This window comes from Macrosteles quadrilineatus, unplaced genomic scaffold (genome assembly GCF_028750875.1).
Source record: "Macrosteles quadrilineatus isolate MER2022 unplaced genomic scaffold, UCM_ALF_1.0 Scaffold_3__2_contigs__length_128488019, whole genome shotgun sequence".
NCBI lineage: Eukaryota > Metazoa > Arthropoda > Insecta > Hemiptera > Cicadellidae > Macrosteles > Macrosteles quadrilineatus.
In genome coordinates, this window is record NW_026542596.1 from 20,621,434 (window position 1) to 20,634,442 (window position 13,009).

The window sequence follows — 13,009 nt, forward strand, 5'->3', positions numbered from 1 at the left end:
GCATGATATTTTTGAAAATAAGGTCTAGGTTTAGGTGTAACGACCTGAGTGTTTTACCTTTCTTAAGTAAATATAAAAAGGAAAGATTATAAATGGGACAATTTGTCTGTGTGGTGAACTTTATTTGTATTCATATAACATAATTAATCAACCAACTAAATAGGAAAACGAAAATACTATTCATGTAAAGATACTCTCTCAAAACGACTTGCGTCTTGTGTTCAATTCTTCTAATACAAATAAACCTCTGTTTAGTAAGTGATTAAATCATTTGTTCTACTACGTTTGTGTAATTTTACAAGGATGCAACCACAAGCTAAAACTTTACCTTATAAATCAGTCGATAAATAATTTATATATATGCGATTGCTGCAATCAAACTGTTTATAACAGCTAATTTCTACTCCACGGTACTAGAAAAGCTTTTTACTTAGGGAGTAAAACTGCTACTTCAGACCCGCAACACATGTACAGTTTATAGCTTGGGTGTTTTGCTGCAGTATGAAGAAAAATAGTTTTTATTAAGGATCAGAAATCGTTATTAATTTTCATTTATTGCATTTTTACTGGAAAATTAAAATAACTTTAATGTGGACAATAAAAGTGTTTATTTTTATTTTCAGGTTAACGCGGCCTCTTAAATTGCTATATATTACTAAATTTAGCAGCCAATACTAACTTAGCATTGAGTAATCATGATATTTTTGCAAAGTTAATATAATATTATTTTTGTAGTAAAACCAATAAAGATATTTTTCTTTTCCATTACATTTAATAAACTTTTGTACTCATTTATGTGGATGTACCTTGGATAGGCTTTGCACAACTGAGGAATAGTATTACTACATATTATATGAGAGATAGGTAATATTTTAACCCCTTTTTTGGAGAAGATTTATCGCAATCTAAGACTTAGAATAGCCACGCTTCTACGTTTAAAAACCAATAAATAATAATTGTTAGACACATCCTCATCTCAAATTTAGGAAAAACATACCGAAAAGTAACTATTGGATATAATTTATGATATGGAATTCTATCGATGGTCCTACATTTTAATGCGTTACAATCGTGATAAATCCTTGCTATGAATCCAGATGTCAATGAATGTGGTTTTTGTTTTCCCGTAATAGAACATATCGGTTATCAACGACTAACTTAATTATGGTTTCATCGATAGGAATGCTTACAATAAATCGTTATGTTAATATAATCAGATGGGACATTTTTAATTGGTACCAGGTTAAAAAGTATATTTGTTTTAATATTAGTCATTTATTTATGTTGTAATAAAACAGAACAAAGCCAAGGAAACATGTAATTAACAATTCTAACCATTATTTTTCCCATTAATCGTTCAACCTAACATACATTGTAACAATAAAGCAATAATCAAGGTTCAGACACATAAATGGCAGATGTTAGAAAACGTTCATATTGACAACTCATTCATTCTCGTCAAGATAAATTTGGTATGACAAGCTTTTACCGGCCATAACTTTGCGTTTTTAATATTTTATTGCGCCTACACAATCTGTTTACGCAGACTTATTTGGCTATTGTAATATTGATCGTGGTGTAAACATCATTTTATTTCATCAAGTTTCCATAAAGGGTTTAACGACAAATTAAACAATTAAGATTACTTACAACAATAGCAATGAGTATCTATTTCTATTTCTAAAGGACAATGGAATACAACGAACATTGAAACTATATGACTTTGCCTTACGTATACATTATGCAATATGATGATTCTTTCTTTTCCTACACCTCAACCGACACAAACATCTTTACGCCACACTACATTATTTTAACGAACCTTCCACGCAAGGATTTAGTCCAGAAAACAGCTGTTTGCCACCAGGTTATTAAATGGGGTTTCTTTGCGTACTACTGTACTGAAATGTGTTTTGCCAGATACCAATCAGCTGATTTTACTGTATTTAGGTGGCAATGAGTGGTTATGGTTATAAACAAAAACATAACCTCTCTTAGAGGTTATCACTAGTGATTTTTAGTCCTTTAGTTCGTGGAAATATATAAGGATTTGTACAGATTTAGTCGTATGGCATTAACTATCGTACGTAACTCGTCCAAAATATGTGTACCGGACTCGTTTGGAAGACCACACTCGTCCGGTAAACACTTATTTTCACGACTAGTAACGTAATATACTATTTCGCCAATCTGCGTAAAGGTAAATCAAAACGTCAACCAGAGAACCAATGAGTCAGCCTTACCCTATGGCACAGTATTTTTTTCGTGTATTTGTTTAATTGCCAACCTCCTCATAAAAAAAATCTGCAAATTTACTTTACATAATGTAGGATCCAAAATATTTGATTGTACTTAAAATTGAGAACAAATCTTTGTTCGTAATGCCAACCTCCTCATTCAAAAAAGATCTGAAAATTTACTTTTATAATGTATGATTAAAATATTCGATTGTACAAAAAAGTAAGAAGGAATCTTTGTTGTAAATTCGGTGTCTACCATCAAACTTGTAGTCATTTATTAATATTTATTTTTTTATTTTACGGTTATACCATTTTAAAGATAATTTTTTAAAGAATCACAACAAATTACTAAGAAAAAGAAAAATAATCACTAACCAGTTCACATATAATTATATTTTATACTAGGGTAGCATTATGATGCTAAGGAAATGAATTATAATTTGTACAATGTTAGCAAACTGTTTGTACACGTACTCCCATCTCCTACTAAGTTATTAGTGGTTTTTGTGTGACGCTTTTGATCCTGTCATACATATTGACATTCATTTGACGTCAGATTCTCCATAATTACACAAACATGAGACGTATCAAATGATGATGACACAGCCTTCTCAATTATCTATCAATAATGAGACAGTTCCAAGTTAACTATAAACTTAGCTAACAAAGTTTAATTGGATATACTCTAGTGTTTTATTCCTCATGAGACTAAACATGAAACTAATTAATAGTGCTCATTAGGTTTCCCTTGGGCTTTCTTAGAGTTAAATTATTGATATTTCAATCATGCTTTGTTAAGTCGACGGATGCTTGGTTTTGAGTAAAAATTTAAAGATGTAATAGTATAATCGTTTACTTCTGAAGGCTTTCGTTTAAATATGTTATAATTGCCTATATGCATTTATAAAAAATGTGATTATGCCTAAGGAATTAGGTGTATTATTTACTGATTTCTTTTATTATAGAATTGTCTATTCGATGGTTGGTAATTTTCAGCTATTATACAAATTTCCATCACGTTGATAATTGAAAAAGTTCTTTTAAATCCAATTAACTATCAAAATAAGTTATTAAAAGATTTCAAATCAGTAGAAGTAAGTTGGTTTTTGAGAATTATGAGACTTAATATTTTGAACTTATATTTGATATAATTTTCATTAAAATATTTTTAAGTGGAGATTTTAAATAAATTACTTTAACAATAATTGTACCTAACAATAATTTAGTAACACTAGCTGTTGGTGTATCTATTCCAGAAAGCTATACTCATATAAAAATTATCGACTGCAATTATTTACCTGGTATTGTATCATACAGTATACATTGGGATGGATGCATTAAAAAAACGATAACCCTGTAGTTTTACCTTGATGTTCTTCCCTTGTTACCCGAATAACGTTTATCTCGTGTACAGCATTCTCCAAGAGTTATGGGCCCACACGATAATGGATACTAACATAAAATCCTCGTCGGTGAAATAAAGGTGATAACGGTTGATTTAATGTTTACAAATTACACCCTAGAATATTTGTTCAGCAAGTTATTAGTAGAGATTATTTTTCTTTACAGCCTTCAGTGAACAGATGCGGAATTCACTAACGTTTGGTTTAACACCAATCACTATTCTATTAAAATAACCAAACCAACCATTCTTATGCCTATGTTTCCCATAAGTTATTGCAAATTTATGGTTCTAATAAAAAAGAGAATACATGTTTTACCAATACAAAAAATCATATTAGCTAGACAGGAGAATTTCTATCTTTGTAGCTAACGGATGTAAAATAACGTTCGTATCCACAGTCTAATAATGTTTGTAATGATCAATACCGTTATTTTACGGGAAAGTCTGTGTAGTTGTAAGATATTAGATTTTACAATATTCCTGTCGTTGAGAGTATGTCACAACCACATGTTTATTCTGAAATGTTTCAAAGCAATCAAAATGTATCTATAATTATTGGTTTGTGTTAGTTAATATGTTATTCCAGTTAGTTACGGTGTAGGTAAAAAATTGTATAAATAATTATTCGAGTGCTGCTATGATTTGTTTGATTTTCCGGACAAATATTAATGTTATCGCTTTGGGGATTCACTAAACTACAGCTTGAAATTCATCATTATCTATACTTGCTTAAAAATGTATACCCGTGTTTTACATCGTTACCTTCTTTAAACCAACTCTCATTTTCTTATCAGAATGAAAATGAGTGTGTTGATGAGTATCTTGTAACGCTGGTATTCTTCTGGGTTACAATAGAAATATGTTTACTGAACACAATTTTAAAGGGTACATTCATAAAATCCCTATGTTCCATAGAGTCAGTATATTGACAAATATTGTAACATCAAACCGTTAAGCTGAGTTTTAATCAAATACTCGCTAATCTCTATGCAATTTGTCCGTGTCAATTTCGTTCCATGTTCTACACAGGCAATGGTTTATCGCATTAAAATACCCATTTATTTAATTAAAGGATGTAGTTTGTAATTGTTTAAACTCATTACTATCAACTCAGACCATTAAAACCCTCAAATGTTTTATTCTATCACATTTTAGATCAAATGTCAACTAACAAGCATTTTTTTTTATAATCTTGAATTTTCCGGGACTCTATTACAATGGGATTGCTATTTTAAATGCATTCAGTTTTCTTGATTCAAGGTAAAAACTCTTCGGATAAAATTGGTATTGAATCATAGCATAACATTAATTATTCTCAAAATAATATAAAAGTTGAATAACAAAACATGCATATTATCCACAATATTCTCTATAAAGACGCATAAAGATTTTTTCCATTCTTTAAGGATCGACATTTTCGACAGTAAACTGATAAGTACGCAACCCTCCCTTAAAAAATGAATGCAATTGTATACCAAAAATACGCAATAATTCAGGAAAAAACTTAATTATAACGAAGTTTTCTAAGAACAAATAATTACCTATGAAACAGATATACAAAAAAAATTGTGTATAATGTATTTTAATTTTTTCTATATAATTTATATTCTTACCTTATTTAAGTTTTTATCACTACACTTTATAGCAAAAGTATTATGCAACTAGGAAGCATATTAGGATATTAGGAATTATGCAACTTAATCGCTGCGGCTGAAGTATCTTTTGAAGGGAATCGTAAGAGGTTAGGACATGCCCTTGAAATAGCTTACAAGCATCGTATATGTTACGACTAACTAAGTAGGCATAATGACATTAATTTGTAGCGAAATTATCATAAATTCTAATTATTCTTACTAAGCAAGTTGGTCTCAACTTTGGTTATCATAAAAAGCAAAGACATAAGTTAAACCAGCCCTATATCAGTAAAATAGCAGAAAAATCCATACGGTACGGTTTTTACTGGTAACATTGTAGTTATAAATACACTTACAGAAATATTTGTTCACTCGTCTGATTTTTCATTATTTATCTAAATTTTCACTCGATAAAACCACAAATATTCACACTTAGGTTCTATTGTAGAAGACATACACTTTTAAACCTCAGGAAGGATAACAGTTTTGCATGTGTTAAGTACAAATTCATATACAAGACATATATCAAGGACACATCCTTGCTTGTATAGGATAACACGAGAGGCCAGATGGTATTACAAGGAATGAACATGTCGTCCGAAGTTTAGCTTTAGAACACAGCTTTAAGTTACCCTGATAACAAGTAAATGACAAATGCGCACATGCTTTAACTAGCTGTATGTTACATTTTCTAGTAATATGAAAATTATTTCTGGTATATCTTCTTACTCAGAATCCACAAATACTTTAAGCTCTTTGATATGGGTAGTTAATTTAAATTAGCTTTATTTCTTAATCACTGTAAACTACCAAGTACTTTTATACGAAAGCTTTGTAAAATCTATACTTTTATCACGTGTAAATGATAAAGGTAAAAGTAAGACTATGAATATTTATAGTTGACAAGGGCCAGTATAAAATTATCTAACAATACAATATTATATTTATAGAAGTATATATAATTCCAGCTGCAATACTTTCTTTTTTTAATGTACATAATACAAACGCATAAATTGAATATACACTGTATATCTTTCTGGCCCTCCAACGGTAATAGTTTCTTCTCTACAAAAAAATTTTCTAAAACTTATAGCAGGAAAAGACATCCAGTATATGATACCAAGTTACTTGTATAAAAAATGGTAACAGTTAAGTTAAATTTAGATTGAAAGTAATCCTCTTATTCACTCTTCCATCTTTTGTCTTATTTATTTGTTTTTGTACAGTAATCAATAAAATACTCACTTGCAGTTAACATGATTTATTACTCAAAGTAAAACAGATAAATAAATATCAGATCGTACGGATTTGGTATATAGACGTATCAAATATTCCTGTCAAGACAATTTGGTTTGGCTTGCTTATTTACTGGTTATGATTTTGGGACGACGTTCATTTTTTGTATTGGTATTAAAAGAGGTCTTCGCTTGAGAAATATTTACTTTGTTCAGCATTTAACCTGCAAATTCAGCTAAAATACCGCCTATTTTTGGGAAACATATAGATTTTTGTAATGATCCCAAACATATATATTGACTATACATGATTGACAATATTAACTGTTTAAAACGTCGTAACTCTTAGGAGCTAACAAATAACCAACTATGAATATTTACTTTTAGTTAAACCTCTGTATGTAAAATTAAGTTTTTTTGTTTTATTATAACGAAAAAAATTAGTCATAATTTCTATTAACCATAGTTCTATAATCATGTCCGTTGTGAAAGTAAAAAAACTTTCACCCAAAGGTGCTTAATATTATTTAATTGTTCTGTATTAATAAAAACGGGTTATCTAGCAAAAATAGTGGTACCTTGGTATTACATGGAGGCCTCCCTAACACAACTCGCTGTGGATGCTATGTTACGATTGGTTATCATAAATAGAAATTATGACTCATCTGGTGACGCTTGATTAATTGCGAAACGAAGAAAGTCTAACAAACATAGTTATGATAACCCGACCTAAAATGGCCAACCGTCACAGCGCGCATTGGTAAAAAATGTGACCTCTGTATAGTACCAAAATACAAAAATATTATTAATAATACACTTTGATCTGTTTCAGAAGAGCTGTCAGCACTTTTGACAAATAATGAATCCAAAATTATTATTTTAAATTTAATAGTAATGGCCAAAATATGAAAATATTACTTGTGCTGTTTGTAAATGCCATTCTACAAAGATATACATGATATCTGTGTACACATTAAAATTAAGCTATTTGTTTTTTTCTCGGAGAAAAAGTAGTAGTATTTTAATATTTCAATGCAATTACGGAAATACATAAAGCGTCTTTGTCAAACTTTATTATTCATTGAAAGGGAAAGTTTATTTCTACCTGGATGTTTTCCACTCTCTACCCACATAACGTGTATCTTTTGTTAACAACCCTTCAAGATTTATGGGCTCACACGATAATGGAAACTAACATTAAATCCTCGTCAGTGAAATAAAGGTGATAACGGATGATACATTGTTTGTAAAACGTCTACAAAGAAAGTTTGTTCAACAAGTCATTAGTAGAGATACCGTAATGACTGAAGTTCCCCTGAGCAAATATCGTATTCACAAATGTTTGATTTAATATCTCTAATGAATTCCTAATAAGGATCACACACTCTCTAAGTTCTTTATTCTCTAAGTTTAACCAAAAACATATATTTATCATTATCGATATTTAAATTCCACTTATGTTTTTACTATAATTTAAGCATAAATAATAAGTAATAATATTCGGCAATAACACGATAATCTGGTTAATATCTTTTTGAAAGAAATTATTTTGGTGCAATATTAAATCGGTACCGAATGATCGAATGAATATTAATGGAAGGGATGTTTTTTTACTGTTACATGAATGAATGTGTAGGCTAACAGTAATATTTTGCATTCAACAAAACTGAAGGTATTACTTTTTGTTAAATGTCCTTTAATAAAGGAATAGCTCTTCCCAGCTAATATATGTTTGTTCTATATTTTGTTAGTAGAATACAGCTTAACATTAGTTCAGTTCGACCAAGTCATAGAACATCTACCATAATGTTCACAAAGTCATAAAGTTGATGAGTGGGATAGCCTATACACCAAGACCTTCATGATAGATGGCCCACGCTACGTCAACATCCGAGAAACATGTTGCGGAAACATAGCAGGATATTAAATAATGATTCTTTTTACAATGTACTGCACAAAAAAAATTAGGTCCAATGCAAACACTTGTTAAAAACACGAATATTAGAACATAAACCGTATGGATCATATACATAAGCAAATGATGTCACTGGCATGAAAAAAAAACAATATTAATCTTTACTTTAATGGAATTGTTAATGGAATTGGTAACGTATTTTTTATGTTTACGATTCATACCAGCTCTATTAAAATATTTGTGGTTAAGTATGTTATACTAAAATGAAATACGAAAACTTCAACAGATAACATATTATTTTTATTGAATGTATACTTCAGTATCTAAAATTCAATGATATCATCAACTATATAAACCTATTTCTCACATAAACACGTTAAACCACACACTGAATTGTCTGCCAGGACCTTTTACAATTTATAATTATACAAGAATGAAAGTGTACAATCAAAGTTTTTCTTATTAAACTATTATATTATTATGTGTATATTCCCTTGCAGTTTTTTTAACATTATTATAATATTATACACTAATTGAGCAGTAAGCCAATATATTGTTGTAGAAAAACTGTTTTTTTTGCAAATTTTCTCATATAGGGAATAAGCTACTACCGTAGTACTCATGGTAAGACCTGGACCCGGGACCGATTTTTTTTCGTTTTGAGGTCCCTAGAGGCCAAAAATAGCATCCGTTCAAATTCATTTATATATATATATATATATATATATATATATATATATATGTGTCCGTTAGTGCGATAACTCGAGCAAAAATGATCCGATTTGGATGAAATTTGGTACAAACGTGTAAACCTACGTTTATTCGAACGAGTTCGCGAACCAGCATGATCGGACCATGGGAACGGGGGTTTATGGGGGCTTTTATGGGGTAAAAATGGGTTTTTCCCATTTTTGACCGAAAAAACTTAAATTTTTGCAACTTCTTTCCAAACCATTTTGTAGAGCTTAAAAAAACAAATAATTTAGTATATTGAAGCGTTATAATGCGCCTAATGGTTACGGAAAAAAAAAAATTGTAAATTTAAAATTCCCATGTTATTCTTATGGAGGATAAGTAAACTGTTGTAGTTTGCTTATTTATTTACATATTTTGCCCAAATTTGGAAAATGTTTTTATTTCTTACTAACTATTACATTTTACATAAAAAAAAAACACTTTAACCCTCCCTGTTGCAGCAAACCTAAGTATGTGTTAAACTGATTTGATTTAAATAGGGAATAAATGTGATATTTTTAAGGAGACATTTTAGTGTAAATCCAATCAGGCAAATAAAAATTCGCTTAGTGTGCAGGTTTGCTGCGGCGGGGGTATTTACGTTGGTCTTCGTTTTAATAGACTTCGTTTATTTTCCTTCTGTTTTAGCTGTCTCAACCGCGCAGACCTCGTGAAGGTTCATGACGGTCGCAGCGCTGTAGCTCCAGTCATAACAGTTCTGTGCAACGAAGCCGCGTCATTGGAGGTAACCATCACAGACTTACTGTTATAAATAGTATAAAATCAACACGGGTGAGAACTAATTAACGAAAAAAACTACATTACACAGTAGTTAGCATATTTTGGTATTATGTAACATAAGACAGACATTGCAGTTTTACTGCGAACATAAAACATCCGTTTGAGTTATAAGTTGTACAATGAAAAACGTCTTATCTGAATACTACGTAACAATCCATTTTCTTATTAAGCACATGAACTAACTACTTCGTCATTTCATAACACTTTATTCAGAAATGAATTACAAAATTAAAGGAGAAAACCCTCACTCAATTCCTTAATAAAATGATATAGGAAACATCTTTTTTTTTATACAGAATTATCATTGAAAATTGTAACTAGTATGCTAAAAAAAATGAACGATTGATATTATATGATGTATTTCAAATTTTTGACGGTTAATATTTAAATTCATAAAGAATCAAGTCATTCGTTTTATTTCCCTAAAATTAATTTTCTAGGTCCTTTCGACGGGTCAAGACTTGTACATAGAGTTCGTCTCAAACTCCGATTGGCCCGGCCAAGGGTTCAAAGCGACGTTCCAGTTCCAACCCCTAGAGCCAGGGACTACTAGCGATACTCCACACACAGGTATGCTTTGTCAGCTTAGTCACTTTGACCTTAGTCATTGGTCTACTGGGATAAACTGACAGGTCTCCTATACATATTTCTTTGAATTTTTATTTTCTTGTAATAATACCTTCGGTTTTTAATTCAATAACGATTATAGTAGGTCTAATAACAGTTAATGAAAATAATTTTGCTCAAATGTCTTGCCCTAAACATGTATTCTTTGGTAATAGGTCAGTTTTATTGATATTAAAGAGTTCTAACACTCCAATATAGAGGTTCAACATTTTTATTAGTTTTATAAGGTTTCTATTGTTCTGCAATATGTAGGTCAATGCAAAATATGGAAAAACAATATGATTCATAAATAGTAGATTTCGTTAAATATAGACTAACTTGAGAATTCGTTAATAAGACGTAACTTGATTGAATGTTTTTTTTTTTTATAAAATATATTACTCTTTAATTTTAAACCAATCATCTGTTTAAAAATTGAAGTACATTAAATAGCAGTAAACCTAATATAAGTACATTAAGTTCATGAAGTACATAAAAAATTTAATTGAACTTCATCGGTAAATATGGAATGTATCCCAACTAACAGTACCAATGGTAAATCAATTACATTAACTACAAACACTATCGATGATAATGACAAGTTAATAAGTTCAATTTGTTAACTAGTTTACTACTAAACGAAGTTATAGGACTTGTATACAAATAAAGTAGATACAGATAAAGTTCCCAATTTCTCAAAGGAAACTTTAATTTCGAACAAACTGAGGAAGAAGTCCACTCAAATCGGGAGTGTACAAGTTACTTTGTTCTATCAAACCAGTGGTGTCTATTTCCAATAAACCAACAAAGTTCCCTTTGAAAGTTTGCGTTTTCACAATTGTCTGCCAGTCCAATACAGCAGTTCTTCAAATTCCTTTTGAAGACTTTAGATTGAAATAGTTTAGGGAAGCGGGAAATGAATGATTTACTTTCAAAAAACTATGAAACCTTTCCTAAATGTAATGTCATATTAACTATTAAATATAAACAAACTCTCTAGAGTATAAATGATTCATTTTTCTTTTTGTATTAGTCGTCTATCAATCGCAGTTTTCTTTAAAAAAATCCCTTACCACGCTTTTTTCTCAGAGCGCTGGCTCAAGCCATGATAGATTTTCAAATTACATCTGACTAGGCCTAGGTAATATGACATTATCATATGGATAAAACACATTAGTGTTTTGTTAGCATTAGAACTCAGAGCCTCAGGGACCGAAGACTCACGTTCTACCACTAGACCAGCTCTCTCCCCCTATACTATACTGATGCTATTCCATATTGACAGCCGAATGATATCTAATAATAACGGTAAATGAATTAAGAATGATGGTGTTAGGAATTTCACATTCCGATACCCTTTCTTACCTCGTTTATACTCAAATTCAAAGAATAACAGGTGTCATAAAATATTTTCAGTTCTTCGCAGATGTGTATACAAAGTTTAAAAAAAAATTAAGATAAATGACAAATTTTTGTAAAAATACTTACTTAATCCGGACCGCTTCTACCAATCGGTGTCGATTTTACAGGGCGCTTCCATCTCTTTCTATCCGCAGTGATTGGTAAAAAAAAAAAGATATATTTATGACAGTGGAAGAAGTGAAATAGAAGAGAAAGGCAGTAAACCATTCCCCAATAACTTAGCAATCATTTCCTCGTTTTCTCGATAGTAAATCTTTCTGTACCCTGTCATTTTATTGATCTTGCCTAATGGTTCGAGAGTGAACTATTCGTTTTGTCAAATAAAGAATTATATTCGTAACATTAAATTGGGATTGATAAATTGTTATTCAATGAGCATCATCGGTACAACAACAGGTTTTCAAATAATACAATAGTTCATCCCATAATTTAACCAATTAGGTTACGTGATTGTATAGTAATTAAACGCTGTGATTAAATAGGACAATTTAAATTCGATGCCAATCATTTAGTTTTTAATATGAATTATAAAAGCATGGAAGAAAGGTTTACTTATTATGTGGTAAAGAATTGTTTTGTAATTCATATCTTTCGTAATACTATACAAATAAAACTAAATATATTCAAAGGTAACCATTTATTTATGCGGACATTTTATTTAAGTTTGTGTGTAAAGATATCTAATTAACTCTCTTGCATTGAACACGTAATGTATAAAAAAAAAGATTAATTCTATGAGTGCAATGTGCAAATTAATCATTTGGCAAATGAAAATCAACTAAATACGCCCCCTTAGAGATTATGACAATGACAGCAATACATTGTTTTGCTTTTAACGTAATCACCATTTGACCTCCCCAAAGCGATATTAATTTTTCATGGGATACCAATAACAATAAATCTTATATTTGATTTTATACTAGGAATATTTTATTTTCAGTAACTATACTAGCTTCATGGCATTTTCAGTTTGTTGGATAACATTTAGGTTTTTACAGGGCATTTTGATCAATTGG

General features: G+C 30.3%; 1 protein-coding gene across 1 annotated transcript in view; it reads left to right on the forward strand.

Moving 5' to 3' along the window:
* Positions 1-13,009, forward strand: part of LOC128988649 (suppressor of lurcher protein 1) — a 516,555-nt gene that overhangs the window by 429,922 nt on the left and 73,624 nt on the right. Inside the window, exons 8-9 of the mRNA XM_054410137.1 lie at positions 9,813-9,909; positions 10,406-10,535. Coding sequence (XP_054266112.1) covers positions 9,813-9,909; positions 10,406-10,535 — 227 coding nt within the window. The remainder of the gene's footprint in view (positions 1-9,812; positions 9,910-10,405; positions 10,536-13,009) is intronic.